This window comes from Drosophila simulans, chromosome 2R (genome assembly GCF_016746395.2).
Source record: "Drosophila simulans strain w501 chromosome 2R, Prin_Dsim_3.1, whole genome shotgun sequence".
In the NCBI taxonomy this organism is placed as follows: Eukaryota; Metazoa; Arthropoda; class Insecta; order Diptera; family Drosophilidae; genus Drosophila; species Drosophila simulans.
In genome coordinates this window covers 1,653,424-1,675,777 of record NC_052521.2, presented here as the reverse complement: position 1 = coordinate 1,675,777, position 22,354 = coordinate 1,653,424, and the positions used below count along the sequence as shown (strand labels likewise).

Genomic DNA, 22,354 nt, shown 5'->3' with positions numbered 1-22,354 from the left:
GTGCATTCCTAAGACCAAATGGCATTCGAAGGTATTCGTAATGACTGCTTTTGGTGGAGAATGAAGTTTTAGGAATTGATTCCTCGTCCATTTCTATTTGGTGAAATCCTTTTGCCAGATCGATTGTTGTAAAATTTCGTCCATATTTGGAATTGAATATCTGTCAGGTATGGTTATTTCATTTAGCTTTCTATAATCAATTACTACCCTGTACTTCATTATGCCAGAAGCATCCGGTTTTTTTGGTACGACCCAAGTAGGACTATTGTATGGCGAATTACTTTCCCTAATTAATCCCTGATTTAGAATTTCCTGTACTTGGTTTTCAACTTCAAGTGGGTATTGCTTCGAATAAATTGGTGTGTTTAATGGTATTTGTAAATGTTAATTTCTCTCCTTCCTTATATTAGAGATTTCTAAATTTATTTAATAAGCCTTTTAACTCTAAAGTTTCCTCCTGATTTAGGTAATCTAATCGAAACTGTAAAAATTATAATTTTTTTTATTGATTTCTGATCTGAGCTTGCAATTGATTCTGGTGACCTTTGGATATACAAATTTTGGTTTCTTTCGGATTCTGAAGTAATTAATTTGTAAGTTTGATCAAAAAGGGTAACTGTATCATTTTTGTAATTAATAACTGATTGAGCATTTTTCAACAATTTTCTGCAAATTAGCATATCGTAATTATTAGAAAATCTGTGCACATAAAATGGTTCGGTTTTTTTGAAAATACTATTTCTGGGTAACATAATCAAGTCGTTCAAGGTAATAGGGCCATTTGATGTTAAAACTTCACATCTACTATTTTGAATGGGAAGACAAAATATATTTTCATTGATCATATTAATTGTGGATCCTGTGTCTAGAAGGCATTTGTATGAGCACCCTTTGTATACTATTTTTATGTAATTTTCGTTTAGTTCAGAATTATTTTGATTTTGTTCGTTATTAATTTGTACAGATTGGACTTGTTGTTGCCCATTAACGAACCCATGATTTTGATACGGATTGTATTGATTTTGGTTAAAATACTGTTGCTCATAATAATTAGGTTGGACTTGTTCGAATTCATGCGCGTCTTGGAATCTAATTTCGTCAATAGACATTTTAGTTTGTTCACTGTCCGATGGTCTTACTCGTTTAGTAATTGGGAAGTTAGTATTTTTAGATGTAGAGGGTTGATGTAGTTGAGGGTATGTATTTCCTCTAAAATGTGTTGTTTGGGGATTTTGGGCTTTGTTGGGATGTTGTTGGAAAGGATTTTTTTGAATAATGGGTAGTGTGTATGGGTTCGGTCTGAAATAATTAGGTGAGTGCCAGATTGGTGCTGTGTGAAGGGTTGGAAATATTGTAGGTAACTTTGTCGATATTGAGTTTGAACATTCGTATTGAATTTATGTGCTTTCGAATTCTGATTAGAATTTGAGTTTTTATTATGGTATTCTGGGTTTTTATTAAATTCAAAATTAATGTGTTCTTCATAAATTCTTCTCAAACTCAAACGCAATTAGGGATCTTAAGTCTGTAATATCGTGATGAGCTAAAATTGTAAATAATTGTATTGGTAGTTTCCTTATCAGTATCTTAATAGAGTCTTTAATAGCCTGAATATAAATAAGAGCCATCGATTGGTTAGCTTTCAGGTGTAGTTTCGAAATTAATAATTAACGTCGTCTTTCCGCTTCTTCGCAGAATTCTCTAAGGTTTCCACTGTATGGTGTCTCCCTGAAGTTCTCCAGAAGTTTGTAGTTTGGAGTTTGAGTTTTAAATTCCGCGATGAGTCTTGCTTTGAGCGTAGGCCAATCTTCGATTCGGAAGTCCCAAAGAACGTGTAACCGGTCCGTCCAAGTTCCTTTCGATGGCTCCCAGTAGAACCCTCTGTTTTCGGAAATCATTGGTTTGGTAGAGCGAAATTACGTAATCCACTCTGCTGACGAAAGTGTGAAGGGTTTTTGGATCACCATTGAATGGCATAATGTCATTAAGCTGCCGACGGTCTTCGGCAAGGTGGTTGTCGCTCAGCGCAACGATTTGGGGTGCGGCAATAATTGGTGTTGTGACATTTTTATTGTAAAATTTTAAATTTTGTTTTTTTATTTTCGTTTCGGATTTAGTGTTATGTTTTCTAGTTTCACTTTTTTTATTGTAAATTTTTAATATTGGTGTTGTATTATTAAATTGCTTATGTTTTCTAGTTATGTTTTCTAGTTTCACTTTTTTTATTGTACATTTTTAATATTGGTGTTGTATTATTAAATTGCTTTATTGTTCTTTTTTTATTTACATAAAGTTTTTTTTTTTTTTTTTACTTTACTTTCTTCTAATTTTATATGTTGGTTTTAAAACTTAGTTGCCTTTGGACTTAATGTTTTTGTTTCGTATTTCACTTCCACTTTTTATTGGATAACCGAATTGGAATTATAATCCAAGTTGAAGAGTTTTCACGAATTTATTTTTTGGAAATATTTCAAGCACTGGATTATAAAATTTAACTTATTTTCCACTCAAAGGTTCTTTTTTCGGATAATTTTGTATCTTACCGACTGCGCCAGTAAAATTATTTGTGATATTTTTGAGTCGAACTAATGTCCCGTCAGTTGACTAAGGACAACGCTAAGAAATCAAAAATTATCGGGGAAATAGTTGTTACGTCTTTATTCTTTTGATCTCCGCTTAAGACTTAATATCAAATGTAAATTGGATTGAGGAGAAGCCTCAGTATTTTGACAATATTTGATTCTTCAGATTAAGAGAAGATTCAAAGAGAGGAGTCAAATCTGCTTAGGTTAGGCTTTAGGATGTTCAAGAACGGCTCAGTACCGCTGCCAAAGAATTCCTTATTAGAAACGGATGCTGCGCAGCTGGGATACATTATGGAAATCACTCAAGTGATTACTGTTTATAGTTCTTTGAAATAATTGAAGTGGCCGGTTTGGACCACCCAAATACGTCACTATATATAGTGACTTATCCATAAGTTAGCAACTCCAAAGCTCTATTTTAGTAGAACTCTAAAATTCTAAGGCCATATTTAAAAATCTCTAGACCGAGGCTTGAACGTCAATCAATTCAGATCAATTATTTGAGTTTAGTTTAATACCTTCTTAAAAACGGTCGGTGATCTTCAAAATATAATTCATTCAGATATTAACAATTGTATATTTTTTATCTTATAAATATTGCAAACTCTTCATAGGCGCAACTTTTTGAAAAATATTTTTATATAAAAATATCAATAATGTAAACTTTTATAAATTTGACAAAAATCTTTTTGCCCGCCCACTCTAACGCCTTAAAAACGCCCAATTATGCCACGTCCACATTTTTGAAATTTCAAAATTTCCTTTACACAGATAGATGGAAGCTATATAGCTATAGAAAGCTATAGTGTAACAAGCGAAACCATCAAAATCAAATTTGGCTACTTCCCCTTTTCTCCACAGTCTTTTCAGGAGAAATAATAGCCATATAGGAAGCAGTTAAGAAGGTACCACACCGAATTACTCCTACAACACCACAACCCGCACCAGGAAAAACCAATTCCTTATTAGCAGACTCAGACTTGGACACCCCAACTTTTACCAATGTCCACTACATGAACAGATCCCTCACCAACATATGCTCTTTTTGCAACCATCAACAGTTAGATGTTAAACACATCCTAGTTAACTGTCCTTCACTTCCCTTTTTAGATCCCTTTCAATCAATCAACCCAATAACCGCACTTCCTAACCCAACGAACGATGACATCATCAAAATTATATCCTTTTTAGCTCCAGCATAATACATAAAATATAAAACTATAATTTTCTCTAACTGGCTATAAACCATGGTCACACTAGACTAGCGGAACGCCATAGCTGCTAATACTCCCAGTGCTTAATTACCTTATAGTTTAACCCGTAACTCGTATAGTAAAATGTATATGTCACATTATTAACAAAGTTTGACCACTTCGCTTGCAAGACGCTGCTGCGCAATGAGTTTGGTATATTATGAAATCATTCTTAGAATTTGACTACAACGTAGAATATGACTGGCGCCAAAATACTATTACGAGTGAGGCGACGGCGTTGTCGCGCTGTCGCCGAGTGTAGTCCAGCTAGCGTGTGTGAAGCATAGATCGATGCGCGAGTAGAAAATGCGTGCAGTGGCGTGCAGACGCTTGTACACGCCGGTTGGAATTCGCTTTGCTCGAAAAGTTTGTGTGTCAACATAGCACCCACGAGAAAATAACAACTCTGCGATATCAGAAGTGGGATCTGCTTTGCCTACAAATATCACCGATGCATACTTTGCAGCTTTACAAGTGCAAAACAACAACCTATTGGAGATCATCAAATATATGCAGACACCAATGGCATCGACAACTGATGAAAAGGGAAAACATATAACTTTGCCAAAATTTTATCCTGGGGGAGATGGTGGAGATGCCTCAGCTTGGTGTACAACAGTGGATCTCATTTTTGCTGATAAAATTCCCAAAGGTAGCAGCCTGATGATAATTTTAGGTTAGGCGGTCGAGGGAAGTGCATCACAATGTCTGTCCAAAATATGCTTTGCTGGCATCACTTTGCCACAATTTTAAGAACTCTTCGATCAACGCTTTGTTGGCATCGAAACGTCTGCTGGCACACTGATGACAATTTTGAACAGGGCGACCAAAGTCTGGAGAAAGTTACACCAAATATGGGTGCCGAATTCTATGTCAAAATTTAAATCTATTGATCTGGAGGATATTGCGGCTTCACTAGCTTTGCCCCTCATGGCACAAATTGATGACAAATTGTCGCATTGTTACAAACAACATTAAAACTCGATATGACATGCAACAACTACAAGCGTACACTTTTAAAAAACGGAACAGACGAATCTACAACAGGCGCGTAGCGTAAAAAGTCTAAGTATCTCTTTCAAGTGAAAAGCAATTATTGTGGAACGCCTGGACATAAATATGCCTAATGTTGCTTTCGGCAGAGGACAAAAACTCAAGGAAAAAGCCACAACGGATGAGTCCGTTCCATTTTGCTTCGATTCTGGCGCTGAATGTTCCAGGAAATTTGGACAAAGGCTAAGCTGCATCCTATTCCTAAAATACAAATACCGTGGCATGCGATTCATATTGATAACACAGGCAAATTGAGTGGTAAAAATGATTTGAAGGAATCATCGTCCTTAGAGATGCCATCACCAAGTTTGTTTACTTTTATCACACACTATAGATTTTAAAAGCTGCACTAATGCTGCAAAGGCAGCCGTGTCCTTATTTGATTTACCCACTCGAATTATTGCAAAGCAAGGACGTAGTTTCTCAAAAAATTAATCTACATTTAATTGCTACGGGTGCAAGTAGAGCAAACGGTCAGGTAGAACGGGTCATGAGTACCCTGAAAGGTATGCTGTCGGCTGTAGAAACTAGTCAGAGGTCATAGCAGGATGCGTTGCCTGAAGTCCAGCTAGCTATGAATTGTACGATTAATCGTGTGGCCAAGTTTAGCTTTAGAATTATTGATTGAAGCTCGACTTTTTGGCTTGTTGCCGGTAAACGGAGATAATAATGATGAGGTAGACAAAGAAAATTTGGGAAAGGAGGCTAAGAAGAATATGGAAACTCAAGCAAAATGCGACAAAAATAGATTTGATAAAAATAAAGCTAAAACAGTAAACTTCAAAGTGGGTGATCACGTTTTGCTTAAAAACGAACAACGGCATCAAACTAAACTTGATCCTAAATGTAAAGGGCCATTTGAGATAATTGAAGTATTGGATGGAGATAGATATACACTAATCGAAAGTATGAGTATTCTCATGAATGTTTAAAAGCCATACTAAATAATCTGATACTCGATAAGTTATGTAAAGATAGAGACAGAACAATAAAAGCTTTGTCGGTTGCCCAAACAGAAGACCGCACCAGAAGCAGAAGAGACTTGTTATGGCGGGGTCGTATGTGTAAAAGGAACTACACAAAAGATTATTTAAATGAAGGGAATTACACCAATGATTAGTTAAAGTATGTTTAAAAGGAACTACACAACAGATAAGTTAAATTATGTGTAAAGGGAACTACACACATTTGTTTTGTTAAAAAAGATTTAAAAAAACAGTGCTAAGTGCTAAACGAATTACACGAATAGTATGACTTATTAAATTTAAATTATGTTACGAAAATTGAATTGATTTAATTATGTTATAATAAGAATGAAGTTGAAATTGATTTGAATCGGTAATAATTTAAAAAAAAAATTCTTTGAAATATTCAGAGAGTCTTTGAATCCTGAAGTATTTTCACTTATGTGGTAGCGTTAAGACAGCACACGAGGGCGTGTATTATGTCAGGAAGGCCGTGTCGCATTATGAATGTATTCTGACCACTGTACGTGGTCAAAAACATAGTTTGACCAAAGACACTAGAATAACAAGATGCGTACCGGCCATAAATTGGTTTGGCACTATGCAGCCACTTTTTTGGTGAAGGCCAAATTTGCTCTCTTTCCGCTCGCTCACGCTGAGAGCGTAAGAAATCTAAAAATAGAATTTGCTTGCTTGTGTGAGTAAAAACTAGAGACGAGAACGCGTTTATGTGTGCGTGTTGTGCTAGAAGACGATTTTCGGTCCGAAAGCAATTCTGATCGAAGAAACGAATTTACATATTTGGAGTTGTGGCCAATTTCGTAGCAATATGATGATATAAAAAAGTTTTTTAAATGCGTTTGTTAAAATCGCCGCTCGAATTAGTTACCGTTTATTATCGCAATTACTATTTGCGCTTATATTTCCGTACTTCACTATATATAAACTCGATTATATGCAAAAAGATCAAAAAATCGAGGAGCTCTGCGTATGGTCAACTTTAACCAAATGGGCTAAGGGAAATTAAAAGAAAAAACCAAAAATTTGACGCGCTTTTCTTCCCACCCAATAGGACGCGCTTTTTAAAAATTGGTATTTTTGGTCAAATTGGTATAGACCATAAAAAACAATTAAACTGAAAGCTGAGGTTCATTTACATCCATGACATCCATCATGAAAATGATGAAAATATGTATGTAATAAAGTCAATGCACAGTGTCTCCCTCTTTTTGTCGCGGTAACCAAAATCTTTTTTCTCTTATTGGGAGATTCCCTTTAGCATGTAATTCGGCTGCCTGCGTGCAGTAATATTGTACTCAAGATCAGTCACAATAAATATTTGAATCGAATAGGTTATGGGCCCAGCTCACGCGGACATAAAAGTGAATATTTCTAAACGGATTAGAATATTCGGCATCTTTAAATATTGTGATTCAAATTCAACAATTTAATACGAAAAAAATTATCGAAGTAAAAATGATGTACAAATTAAGAGTGTCTTAATTCATGCGGAATTATGGGGGGTAGTGTGTGGACGTGTGGTTAAAAACGAAAATGATAGTGCTGAGCTAAAGGCTTTGTTCGACGCGAAGCACGAAAAAGCATTTGCAAGTATAATGCTATGCATTAAGACATCCCACATTAAAACAGTGAGACGGCTGTAGAGGCATGGCAAAGGCTTGGTGAAATCCACACTCCCTCAGGGCCGGCACGTCGTATATGTTTGCTAAAGCAGTTGTTGCACATGAGAATGTCTGAAACAGAAGTTTTTTCAAGTCATGTGAACAATTTATGTGCGGTTGTCGAAAAACTAAAAGAAATCCAAATGGTGATCCAAGAAGAGGTCCTAAGTATTCTCCTGTTGTCCAGTTTGCCGGAATCGTTTGAAAGTTTCGTAGTTGCAATAGAAACGCGCGATGAGTTGCCCACATTGAAAATGTTAAAAATAAAATTACAAGAGGAAGGGCAAAGGCGTATGGCAAATGAAGAACATTCTGTAAAAAGCGAACAAAGTGCATTCGGAATTGGAATTCGGTCTGCGAAACAAAAACCGAAAAGTGACATGAAGAAGAGTGTGCAAGTAAATAATCACTGCCTAACGGAAAAAGAACAGTTAATTGTTGAAATTGTGGTCGCAGCGGCCACAAAGCTGTAAACTGTAGGCAAAGGAAAGGAGAAGATAGAGAGAGCGAAAACTTAAATACCGAAAAATCATTCTCTGTGCTCTGTTCAACTGTACAGCTTGGTGAATTGCCAAAAAATATGTGGTGCCTTGATTCAGGAGCAACGGCTCATTTATGCAGTGAGAGAAAGAAAAGTTGAAAGTGCATGTTTCGTTGCACAGACAAATTTAATGAGAAAGTGGCACTAGAGATTCGGTCATTTAAACTTTGCAACTTGATCAAAATGATCAAACAAGAAATGGTACTCGGACTAAAGAAAAAATATTTAAGTGGCGCAAAAGAAAATGACTGTTTGAGTTGCGCAAAAAGCAAAATATGTGTGAAGAGTTAGTAGATAGATAGATATTTCACAAAGACGAGAGATGAAATACTGGCCAAATTCAAGGAGTTTAAAGCATTTGCCGAAAACCAAAGCGGCAAGAAGTTGAAAGCATTAAGGAGCGACAACGGGCGTGAGTATTTGAGTAAAGCGTTTCAATCTATCTTGACAGAAAACGGCATAGACAATTGACGGTACCGCACACCCCACAACAACACGGTGTAGCGGAGCGCGCTAACCGAACCCTGGTCGAGATGACAAGGACTATGATGATTCACGCAGGCGTCGGCGACTCACTATGGGCTGAAGCTATCAATACTGCTGCTTATCTACGCAATCCGTTCGAGTCTTGGACTGGAAGAAAGCCATATGTGTCCCACCTGAAAATATTTGGGTCGAAGGCTGTGAAGGGCGAAGAAAATATTTTGGTTGGATACTCTGATGCTTCTAAGGGATATCGCCTGTTCAATCCTACCACGAAGAATGTCTGTGTTGCTAGTGACGTAATTGTATTTGAAAACGACAAGGATGATGGTAGGGCAAACAGTATCTTCTCCCGATATTCAACTTGTGAAGATGCAGCACCTTCCAATCTGTGTTGCTGAGAGTAAGAAACAAGATGATGTTTTCCAGGTGTCAGATAAACACGATGACGACGTAGCGTCTGTCGAGCAACACGATTAAGAAGAAGAAGCGTCATTCACTGAAGACAATGAAGCCGAAGTCAGAGGACCTGGACGGACGAAGAAGATTTACACTTGTAAACCTGGAAGACCGCGAAAACAATACAACATGGTCAACGGCATGAGTACGGATGAGGTTCCGATTCCAACAAGCGTCAAGGAGGCTTTAACCATAAGAAACTCTGAGGAATGGAGAACCTCAATGCAGGAGTTGGAGAGCCTACGTGCTAAGAAAACCTGGTCATTGGTGGATTTGCCGGCAGGTGAGAGGGCCATTGGGTCGAAATGGGTCTTTGCAGTGAAGCGTAACAAGATGGGCAAGGTCGAGCGCTGTAAGTTTCGACTTGTCGCAAAAGGGTGCGCTCAGCGATACGGAGTTAACTTCACGGATACGTTCTCAACAGTGGCACGCTACTCATCAATTAAACTAGTAATTGCTTTGGCGGTGGAAAACGGACTCTACACGCACCAAATGGACGTCTCGTCTGCATATTTGAATGGTGATCTTCACGAAACGGTATATATGAGGCAGCCAGAGGGATTTATCGATGAACGATATCCGAAGAAGGTGCTGAACCTACACAAATCTATATATGGACTGAAGCAGAGCGGCCGAGAATGGAATAAACTACTGAAAAGGATTGGGTTTTCTCCATGCCCTAGCGAGCCATGTGTTTACACCCGTAATTCTGGAAAAAGTAAGAACCTTGTTGTAGTGTACGTAGATGACCTTATCAGAGCCAGTTCAAGCAAGGAGGAACTGTGCGATATTAAAGCATCAATTTCAAAAGAATTCGATGTCGTAGACGGGGGCGAGCTAAGTCATTTCCTGGGTATCGAAATTGAACGTGACAGAGAAACTGGTGGCATCAGGATTGGCCACAAGCAGTATATTGAGAGCCTTCTCAATGATTACTCAATGCAGGATTGTAAGCCGAATCTCATCCCACTGGAAGCAGGTCGATTGTCAGAAGGCCAATCGCTGATTGGCTCATTAATGTATCTGGCAATCACAACTCGACCTGATATTATGCATTCGGTTATTAAACTATCACAACGGAACGCTGACCCACATAAAGAGCACGAAGCCGCAAGTTCTGCGATACTTGAGAGGCACAGCTGATTTGCAGTTACACTACGAGCGTACTGGTGTGCCTATACATTGCTATGTTGACGCGGATTGGGCTGGTGACACCACGGACCGAAAATCCTTTACTGGATGGGCATGTATTGCTGCAGGAGCTGCCTTTACATGGGACTCAAAAAAACAATAAGTTGTTTCTCTAAGCAGCACAGAGTCAGAGTATGTGGCACTTTCCATGGCAGCGAAGGAAGTGGCGTATGTTCAGAAATTGGTCAACGAAATGGGTTTTGGTGAAACCCAGGCAACTAAGGTTTATATCGACAACCAGAGTGCTCAGTGCACGTAGTAAGCATATAGACATAAAATATCATTATATCAGGGAACTGTATAAGAACAATATAATAGAAGTTAATTATGTACCCACAGAAAACATGATAGCAGATGTCCTACCCAAAAATTTGAATAGATTTAAACATGAAAAGTGTATCCAAGGGATGGGTTTAAACTAACAGAAAAATGTATTTTGATTTTGGAATTAAGATAAAAAATATTATCTGTAAGGGTTGACATATTGCATTGAGATGTAGTGTTGAAAATATGTATGTAATAAAGTCAATGCACAGTGTCTCCCTCTTTTGGTCGCGGTAACCCGAAGCTTTTTTCTCATATTGTGAGACTCTATTTAGCATGTAATTTGGCTGCCTGCGTGCAGTAATATTGTACTCAAGATCAGTCACAATAAATATTTGAAGCGAATTATAAATATACTAAATAATTAAAGCAAATACAAAGGAAATTTGACCATAAATTTTCCAAAAAGAAGACATTACATTGAGAAATAAGTAGAAAATAAAAATTAATGAAATAATTAAAAATATGAAAACTGTTTATTGCAAAAGTCATATATGGAGGCATGAAGTTCGGACACAAGCACTCAACAATCATAGCCTTATTAATTTTTCTCACGTCGCAAGCTGAATACGCGAATGACAAATATTATAATATAAAGTCATTTGTGAAATTTATTTTGGTATATTATGTACATAGTTTCGGTTATTACTATTTCTAAGCTTTATTTAATAATAATAACGTTAAGGCAATGCAAAACAAGAATTTTTCGCATGGTGCCAATTTATCAAAAATAATATAGATTTAAAGTCTAAGAACTTCTAAAGTGAAGGGCATATTTTGTCAAATTTACAATGCATGAGCTTACGTGTGCACACATACAGTTGTCTGCTATCACTGTATGCGTAGAAAAGAGCTGATTGCTGTAGCGCTCGCTCTCCGTCTCTCTCAAACAAAAACTCGAGAGAGCCTGGAGCCACCTCTAGAGCCACGGCCAAAAAATCGCGTGCCAAAAAATCTTATGGCGTTACGCATCTTGTTATTCTAGTGTCTTTGGTTTGATCACTGCGCGCGCACAGTGTTTCCCCCCACTGGCTAAAAATAAAAAAATCAAAGTTCGAATTTTGACTTGAATTTATTATTACTTTCTCATAATTGGTCTAGCTATTCAAATTTATTCATGTTTTTGTTTTGCTCTAACTGTCCGCTCCAAGAATAGCATCGAAAGAGACAGCATGATATCAACCGAATATTGCAGCGTGAGCTGTCCCTAAAGTCAATTAAAATCCTTATTAATCGACATTACTCTGCAATGGAAGGCATTCGTATAATAAATAATTGTATTTAGTATATTTTTAAAACAAAAAGTATATGTACAACGTTCTGTGTTTTGAGTTAATTAGTGTTGTGTTTAGTATATAGTTGCAGATGTTCTTTGTTTATTTAGCTATCTTTCGTTGGAGTTTTCGTTATGTCCATTTCCTTTTAACTTAAAAATTCTTTTTGTGCATTGTTTATTAACATTTTCAAAAAATGTATGTCAAGTGCCGACAGGTGCCCAGGTGTTATATATGCGAAGCAACTCCTACGCAAATGAATAACTTAGATGTATGCTCACAAAAAGAAGTTTGAACCTTTTGAAGTCCGTTCAAAACAAAAAAATTACACTTGCCAAAATACAATTACGAGTGAGGCGACGGTGCTGTCGCGCTGTCGCCGAGTGTAAAATGCGCGAGTAGAAAATACGAGCAGTGGCATGCATACGATTGTAAACACAACAAGAAAAATCAAATCCTTATTAGCAGACTCAGACTTGGACACACCAATGCCCACTACATGAACAGATCCCTCACCAACATATGCTCTCTGTGCAACCATCATCTGGGCTGGCTCTAGAGGTGGCTCCAGGCTCACTCGAATTTTTGTAAAAGAGCGAGAGAGCTCTACGGCCAGGAGCATACAGTTACAGCCGACAACATTTTGTGTCTGCACAAGTATGTTCATGCATTGCAAATTTCATAAAACATGCCATCTACTTTAGAAATTCTTAGACTTTAAATCTATATAATCTATTCTTTTTATCTATTTTTATTTATTTTATATTTTTACTTTCTACTTTGTATTATTTTTATGAAATATTTTTTTTCTCAATGTAATGACTTTTTTTTGGAAAATTTAAGTTTTAAATTACAATAGTTAAAATAATTTCCTTTGTATTTGATTTAACTACTTAGAATATTTATTAAGTCATTTGACTTAATAATACTGTATATAAATAACACACTTTAATTATTTAATATACGAAAAAGATTCAGTTGTAATGGCCTGTTCGTGGTGTTCCTTAGGTAACGAATATAAAAGTCACGGCGTGAATTTCTAATTATTATTTTATTTCGTCATGTAACGAAATTGTGAAAACTCCAAATGTGTAAAATTTCGCACAACACAATTACGCACACATATACATAGGAATGAACATTTAGGTAATTTAGAGCATTAAATGAAAAGCCAGCCTGTGATAAGAAGTGCATTACTGTTTTCAATCTCAAGAAATATTCTTCTTTTGCTTGAGCAGTATCCAAATTTCATACTGTCTAAATATGGGTTTAGACATGATAAGTAGGCAAACTATAAATATGTTCTATTTATGGGCCGCAATAAACATGTCACTGGACAGCATAAGTGGCAACTACAGATAAGTACGATTGCAGCGGCCTATTGCCGAAGTGTCAAGAGATATGACCATGCGGGAGGTGATTAGCGCGGTCATAGGTCTCAAACATAGATTTAAGAATAAAACTCAGCTGCATTTACCAACGCAGACTGCGGCGTCTTACAAGCGCTGCATTATATAATTAGATGATAAGAACCTATGTAAGAATGAATAAAAGGCGAAGCCCTCGCAGTAGCGAGTCAGTTAGATTCAAACACCCGAATTTAACTCATTAAGTGTACGCACAAGTTTATAGTGTGAACATTTTTGGCCTTCGAGAAATTCTGTTGTTTTTCCCCACCAGAGGTAAGAAACACAGAAGAAAAAACCAGCGCTTCAAAGTAAAAATAGCAAGGTTATTCGAGTGATTCTGCTGTTTCCCCCACCAGTGGTAATAAACATAGAATAAAAGACCAAGCCTTAAAGTACTAGGAATATAAGGTGAAACATTGTGTTCTTGTTTTTCCATGGCTGATCAATCAGCTGTGAGTCGAGGCACAGCTAGGTCAACTGGGCGACCAATCAAAAAATCCTCCAACGGATCAAGCCAAAGTATACAAGCAGAAAGCACAAAAAAAAAGTCACAGTGATTGTTTTCCCAAGATGTTGTCGGAAAGATCTGTGAAATTGATGCAAGAGCAAGGAGAGCTGCAGAAGAAAATACTGCAAGCCATCAAGGAAAAGGCATCTATATCAGCAATAGATGTATTTCTACTTGGCGATCATTAATATTTTAATGATAAAATATTTATGAAAACTATGGATGCTATCAAGGCCTACAAGGAGTCACTATTAAAGGTAGAGACACTTGAAGAAATAAATATACCAAGCGGATCAAAATTATCTGATACCGCATCAGCTCGGAGCGCCAGTCCAGTTGATAATCTGGTTCAACTGGTGGATAGAAGAGCGGACAGGGTGAGGAAACAGATGAGCCTAATCTACGAAACCCTAGTGAGATTGAACTAGTAAAGCAGCTGGCAATGATGAAAAGTCATTGGTCCAACGTGACGGACACACTGAAACTGCTTGAAAACAAGTATGACAAAACTGCCTTTGATCAAGATGAGGCCGACATTCTGCAATCTGAAGTGGCCGCACTAGAGATGGTACTTCAAATGAAGTTGGAACAGTTCAAAAGTTCCAACTACGACGTGCCAGAACTCCCAAAAGTGGACCTTCCAACGTTCAATGGAAATGCGAAGGAATGGCCAACATTTTACGAGCTGTTCTCTGAGCTAATAGACAGCAGGAAGGATCTCAGCAACACAAGGAAGCTGGGATATTTAAGAGCCTGCTTAAAAGGAGAAGCTCAAATGGTGGTTAGCCATTTGATAACGGGATCAGCGGCTAGCTATACAGCAGCGTGGGAGCTTATCTGCAAACGCTATGAGAATAGCAGAAAAATATTCTCCCAACACTTCAACAAATTAATGGAACTGGAGTGCTTGCTGCCCCATGATGAGAAAAACTTAAGGAAGTTTTTGGATACTGCGACTGAGAGCATATTCATCATAAAGGAAAAAGGAAAAATAGAAAGCTCTGCTGACGTAATTTTAGCAGAAATTCTACTGCGGAAATGTTCGCCAGAAGCATTACAGCTGTATGAACAGCATGTAAAAAAGGCAAGAACTATACAGTCCTTGCAAGACGTACTGGAGTTTATTGAGCAACAATACAACTTAGTAAATAATGCCATTACCAAAAATACCGCTCAGCTTGCTACAAGAAAAGTGCAAGTTAGATCGTGTGCCTTTTGCTCTAAGGATGGCCACGATATGATAAAGTGTCTCAAATTCAGAGCACAATCAATTGAAAAAAGAAAAGAATTTGTTCAAAAGAACAGCATGTGCTTTAGATGCTTTGGAAAGCATAATACTATCGACTGCAGAAAGGAAATATCATGCAATCGATGCTCCAAAGGAGACAACAGCCTTCTTCATGAAGACACAAAACGCAGTATCAACAGCACAAGACACACTATTGGCTACAGCTGTTGTTTTGTGAAACACAAAGCTGGAGGTTACAACGAGTTTAGGGCCCTTATTGACGGTGGATCCCAGAAGACGCTGATTTCAGAGGAAGCAGCACAAATATTAAGGATTCCCAGAATAAGGAGTACTATAGAGGTCGAAGGTATCTCCCAGGCTACTCAAGTATCAAAAAATAGCGTCCACCTGACGATCAAACCGAAAATTCCAAGCAGCTTCAAAACATCAACGGAAGCATTGGTTTTACCAACACTCCCTAGAGCCCTTCCCAGCAAAAAGTTTGATATTGATATCAACAAAGAGTGGAAGGGCTACAGGCTAGCAGATCCACGATTCAACGAGCCAATCAGAATTGACATGGTGATAGGTGTGGATCTATTTTCCCTGATTATGATGGAGAAAATAATAACCGTGAATGGAATCTTGGGACAAAAAACCAGATTTGAATGGATTGTGTCCGGATATATAACTCGAGCAGCAATGCAAAAAATAATAAGTGCCACTACAACAATAAATCTAAAGGAAATCAATAAACCTGGAACGCTTTTGGGAATTGGAAGATGAAGTCGATGATACGATTACAGACAATGCAGAGTGCGAAAGAAAATTCCAAGAAACAACTGTCACCAACGAGGAAGGCAGATTTGTGGTTTCTATTCCATTCCACAAAGAGGCAAAGCTGGGAGACTCTCGCAAACAGGCAATGGCAAGGCTTATGCAAATGGAAAATAAGTTTCAAAGAAACCCAAAGAACTGGGCTGATGGGTCAGATGGAATCTGTAAAGACAACGGGTCAAGGTAAATACTATTTACCCCATCAAGCAATCATCAGGCCTGGAAGCTTAACTACGAAGCTGCGAGTAGTTTTTGACGCATCCGCAAAGACGACAAATGGAAACAATCATCAGGCATGGAAGCTTAACTACGAAGCTGCGAGTAGTTTTTGACGCATCCGCAAAGACGACAAATGGACTAAGCCTAAATGACGTTATTATAGCTGGTCCTAAGATTCAAAAGGATATATTCGATATTCTAATTAAGTGGCGCAAGTGGCAATATGTTATGGTAGCTGACATTGAAAAAATGTATCGCCAAATAAAGGTTGCTGAGAAAGACCAAGAATACCAATATATCCTATGGAGAGATGATCCAAAATTGACGATCAGTGAGTTTAAGTTAACAACCGTAACTTATGGCACATCGGCAGCACCTTTCTTAGCAGTCCGATGTCTACGAGAGTTGGCAGATCGCTTTTGCCAAGAGGATAGCGTATTAGCAGAAACAATTAGAGACGATTTTTATATGGATGACCTCATAACTGGAGCAGACACAGTCAACGAGTGCTATGAATTTCAAAGGAAATTGAGACAAGTGATGGAGAAGGCCGGCATGCATCTGCGAAAATGGTTTCCAAATGACAAACGTATTTTAGCCGACATTCAGGACGACGGTGCTACGGAGAAAATCTGCATTGATGAGAATGAATCGGTCAAAACCTTAAGACTTTAAGATTTTAAGACTTTGCGCATTTATTAGCAAAGTTATTAGCGAAGGTGCAGGCTATATGGAGCAACAAGATCACAACGCATGCATGGAGTGATTCGCAAATTACTATTGCTTGCATACAGAACAAGCGCAGCAAAGATAAGTTCGTCAGAACTAGAGTGGAAGAAATCAATAAACTAATTCCCAATGTCAAATGGAATTACGTTAAATCGGAAGACAATCCAGCAGACGTGGCTTCAAGAGGGATATCACCGCAAGCTCTTAAAATCTGTGAAATTTGGTGGAGAGGGCCTTATTGTCTAGCTATAGATGTACAACACTGGTCAACTCAAAAGGAATCGGAAATTGTTGTGGTATCCACATTGATAGAATCCGAATATCTTCAAAATCATCTTTTATCGAAGTATTCATCGATCGACAAACTTCTTAGAATAATGGCGTATGTATTACGCTTCATAATAAAGCTGAGAGGAAAGTCGCAGCAGCCGTCACATCTTACGGTGGAGGAATTAAAGCTAGCAAAGATTGCCGTGGTAACGATACAACAACAGCTGGATTTTGGACACGAAGTCAGACTACTCAAAAACAAAAGACCATTAGACCCAAAGAGTAAGTTACAGGCATTAAATCCGTTTTTGGATATTGATGTTTGTGTTCGAGTTGGTGGACGATTGCAAAACGCAATGATACCCTATAATGTAAAACATCCAATTATACTGTATAAGTCACATTTGACTTAATAATAATAATAAAATCACATTTGGTTAATTGCAAAGATGCTCATAATGAAACTCTGCATGGAGGAATTAACATTTTGAGAACTTATATTCAGAGGGAGTTCTGGATATTTGACATACAAAATTCTTTAAACAAATATTTAAGGGGATGTATTGTATGCATACGATACAAGCAAGAGATGTCCAGTCAACTGATGAAAAAACTAATCCAACAAGTCAATATTATTGCAGAAACCATGAAGGAGCACTTTATGGTATATAAGCAGTCAATTAAATTCGTTATGTTATCAAATCAAGTGCGAAACTGGATTGAAGAGGCAGAAAGCCTACAAGCAACAGCGATCTCAATGATAACGGACATTAGTGAAGGAAGAATCCATCCTACACTAATTGCGCCTAACAAGAAAATAATAACCGTGAATGGAATCTTGGGACAAAAAACCAGATTTGAATGGATTGTGTCCGGATATATAACTCGAGCAGCAATGCAAAAAATAATAAGTGCCACTACAACAATAAATCTAAAGGAAATCAATAAACCTGGAACGCTTTTGGGAATTGGAAGATGAAGTCGATGATACGATTACAGACAATGCAGAGTGCGAAAGAAAATTCCAAGAAACAACTGTCACCAACGAGGAAGGCAGATTTGTGGTTTCTATTCCATTCCACAAAGAGGCAAAGCTGGGAGACTCTCGCAAACAGGCAATGGCAAGGCTTATGCAAATGGAAAATAAGTTTCAAAGAAACCCAAAGAACTGGGCTGATGGGTCAGATGGAATCTGTAAAGACAACGGGTCAAGGTAAATACTATTTACCCCATCAAGCAATCATCAGGCCTGGAAGCTTAACTACGAAGCTGCGAGTAGTTTTTGACGCATCCGCAAAGACGACAAATGGAAACAATCATCAGGCATGGAAGCTTAACTACGAAGCTGCGAGTAGTTTTTGACGCATCCGCAAAGACGACAAATGGACTAAGCCTAAATGACGTTATTATAGCTGGTCCTAAGATTCAAAAGGATATATTCGATATTCTAATTAAGTGGCGCAAGTGGCAATATGTTATGGTAGCTGACATTGAAAAAATGTATCGCCAAATAAAGGTTGCTGAGAAAGACCAAGAATACCAATATATCCTATGGAGAGATGATCCAAAATTGACGATCAGTGAGTTTAAGTTAACAACCGTAACTTATGGCACATCGGCAGCACCTTTCTTAGCAGTCCGATGTCTACGAGAGTTGGCAGATCGCTTTTGCCAAGAGGATAGCGTATTAGCAGAAACAATTAGAGACGATTTTTATATGGATGACCTCATAACTGGAGCAGACACAGTCAACGAGTGCTATGAATTTCAAAGGAAATTGAGACAAGTGATGGAGAAGGCCGGCATGCATCTGCGAAAATGGTTTCCAAATGACAAACGTATTTTAGCCGACATTCAGGACGACGGTGCTACGGAGAAAATCTGCATTGATGAGAATGAATCGGTCAAAACCTTAAGACTTTAAGATTTTAAGACTTTGCGCATTTATTAGCAAAGTTATTAGCGAAGGTGCAGGCTATATGGAGCAACAAGATCACAACGCATGCATGGAGTGATTCGCAAATTACTATTGCTTGCATACAGAACAAGCGCAGCAAAGATAAGTTGAATGAATAATGAAACTCTGCATGGAGGAATTAACATTTTGAGAACTTATATTCAGAGGGAGTTCTGGATATTTGACATACAAAATTCTTTAAACAAATATTTAAGGGGATGTATTGTATGCATACGATACAAGCAAGAGATGTCCAGTCAACTGATGAAAAAACTAATCCAACAAGTCAATATTATTGCAGAAACCATGAAGGAGCACTTTATGGTATATAAGCAGTCAATTAAATTCGTTATGTTATCAAATCAAGTGCGAAACTGGATTGAAGAGGCAGAAAGCCTACAAGCAACAGCGATCTCAATGATAACGGACATTAGTGAAGGAAGAATCCATCCTACACTAATTGCGCCTAACAAAAAAAGTTAAGTTAACTCGAAAAAGTTAAGCAAAAATTAGGACGAAAACAAATGCTACCGGGTGGAAATTCAGTTATACAATTACCACTGATCTATAAACTGACAAACGGAACAAACCTTATTCCGAAATTGAATTCTAAATTTTTTGCGTTCAATACAGACATAAACGCATATCACATAATGTCTGAAATGGAAATTAACCAATGCAGACAAGAGGATTCGACAAAATGGCTTTGCGAAAGTAATTGGGCATGGAAAAACGCTGATGATCACTCTTGCGAAATATCACCATTGAAACCAAGCAAGGCACACTCATGCGAAATTATGGAATTCCAAGGCCATTCGTTCATCAAAGAGATAAGTGGATCCAACCGTTGGCTATTTAGACTGTTTCGGAATACAACAGCTAATATAAGATGCAACGAACAGCATCAAGTTATAAGACTGCCCAATCAAGGCATTATACAACTACTTGCAGGATGCACAGCAATATTAGGGGATACAACAATAATTTAATCCAACAATAATCCCCAGTTTAGGAATTATAGATTGCAAGGAGACATGGAACGTGGTCCCGCTGAAGGACTTGATTGTCAACAACACTAATGAAGTGCAAAATCTTCAAATGCGAATCAAGACTCTGAAAAATAACAAGGTACACATTGATGACTTGATTTTTCACACGACAAGCGGACACTCGGCTCTAGGGTTGACAGTGATTATCATAATTATATTGGTAATTTATATCCGGAGGCAACGCATAAATGAGAGACGACTACTGGCCGTACACTTTTCCCCCCGGAGATGTGGGTAGACATGATAAGTAGGCAAACTATAAATATGTTCTATTTATGGGCTGCAATAAACATGTCACTAGACAGCATAAGTGGCAACTACAGATAAGTACGATTGCAGCGGCCTATTGCCGAAGTGTCAAGAGATATGATCACGCGGGAGGTGATTAGCGCGGTCATAGGCCTCAAACATAGATTTAAGAATAAAACTCAGCTGCATTTACAAACGCAGACAGCGGCGTCTTACAAGCGCTGCATTATATAATTAGATGATAAGAACCTATGTAAGAATGAATAAAAGGCGAAGCCCTCGCAGTAGCGAGTCAGTTAGATTCAAACACCCGAATTTAACTCATTAAGTGTACGCACAAGTAACCCAGAAACTATACTTCAAGTTCTGCACTCAACTCTTCTATGAGTTCTTCCTTCTACCTGTTACAAACTTTTCAACGAATCTAGTAAAACCTTTAACTATACGAGTAACGGGTATAAAAAGCCTCCAAAGCCATAATTTTTAATAATTTTACTGTAACGATTCGGAGTATGGATTCTTACGATTAGAGAACATTATAGTCGAATTCCCTGACTATCAGATATCCGATGTTAATTTTGTATGAGGGCGAGGAAAATAAATTAATTACTATACGTGTAGTTGATATAATATATAAAACTTCATGTCAAAAATATAGGGAGGACTTCTATGTTTATGCGTGAAGAGTTTTTACTTACTGTGGTAACGAGTTCCAAACATACAAATTGCAACGTCTCTATGTTGTCAACAAAAAATGGTTCAATAGCCAGTGTCGACAATGGTAAAACTATAGTATCAACAAATACACATTTGTCAAAAAGTGTAACAAAAACTTTTAATAGCTCTACAGTTTTCAAGTAGAATAGCTGCATACTTCGATTTTGAGCTTGGTGTGATTTTATTTTTTTACGATGATTTGTCCTCTTTATACTTTTTGCCGTGTAAACCGGGTCATGAAGAGGAAATATGGTTTCTCGCAGTTGAAATTGCGTAAATTTTATAATGTGTGATACGTTATCTTCTTGTAAAAACTGGAGGTCGCTTACTGTAGAATAAATGTTACATATAAGCAAGCAAGCATCCATTGCGTTAAGTAATTTTTCAATAACTTCATCATCTACAAATTCATCTTCGTCCTCCTGCAAAAACCAAATATATTTATTTTAATATTTATATTTAATTTAATGAATGGATTAATCCTTATATGAGTACCGATAAATAAACAAAGGCCTAAATCCTAAATTCAAAATAATTCACAACTTCGTATTTATATTTACAACATCTTTAAGCTTATCAGATACCCGTTACTCAGCTAGTGTGAATGCAAACTCGAAAATGCATTATTTTAATGCGATATCGATAAATATGGGGGAATAATATGAGTAAAAAATTAAAAATTGATTAAAAGTGGGGCCGTGACCGGTTCGGCGGCTCTAGGGCCTAGGTCCTCTAGGGCGTGCCAAAAAGTTGTGTGGCAAATTGATGGAAATCACACGACTAATAAAATTTTGAAAAAATATTAAAACATTTTGTTAAAGTGTGTGCGTGGCAGTTTTGAACGGTTTCAGAGCGTTAGAGTGGGCGTGGGTCAACAAACTTGCGCTGCGTCTTTGTCTCTAGAATCTGTATGTTGAATCTCAATCTTCCAGCTTTTTTTCCAGTGTAGAGGAAAAAAAGAGTTGGACCAAGTGCGATGCCTTGTAGGACTCCAGCTTCAGCGTGGCAAAAAAAATTTTTTTTTCAAATCGATAGAAATTTACAAGACTAAGAAATGTGAAGAAATATAACACTGTTTTCAAAAGTATGGCCGTAGCAGTATTGAACAGCAGTTTGGGGTTTGTGGGCGTTAGATTGGGTGTGGGGTGTGGCCCACTCTATCGTCCTACAACCGCCCAAAACTGCCACGACTACACTTTTGAAAAATGTTTAGATTTTTCTTCGTTATATTGTTTGTCTTGCAAAGTTTAATCTGTATACCAAACACATTGTGGCCACGCCCATCCTTTCACCTACAAAACCACAGATGGTCCCGCTTACACTTATATTACAATTTACATATTTACAATTTATATATTTTTTTCTCATTATA

At 37.6% G+C, this 22,354-nt stretch overlaps 1 protein-coding gene across 13 annotated transcripts in view; it reads right to left on the bottom strand.

Annotated features, from left to right (window-relative positions):
• LOC27209337 (nipped-B protein) overlaps nt 1-22,354 on the bottom strand; it is a 56,131-nt gene that overhangs the window by 25,388 nt on the left and 8,389 nt on the right. For all 13 annotated transcript variants that reach the window (XM_039292298.2, XM_039292297.2, XM_039292295.2 and 10 more), the window contains one exon: nt 20,964-21,404. In XM_039292298.2, the coding sequence (XP_039148232.1) occupies nt 20,964-21,404 (441 nt within the window). The remainder of the gene's footprint in view (nt 1-20,963; nt 21,405-22,354) is intronic.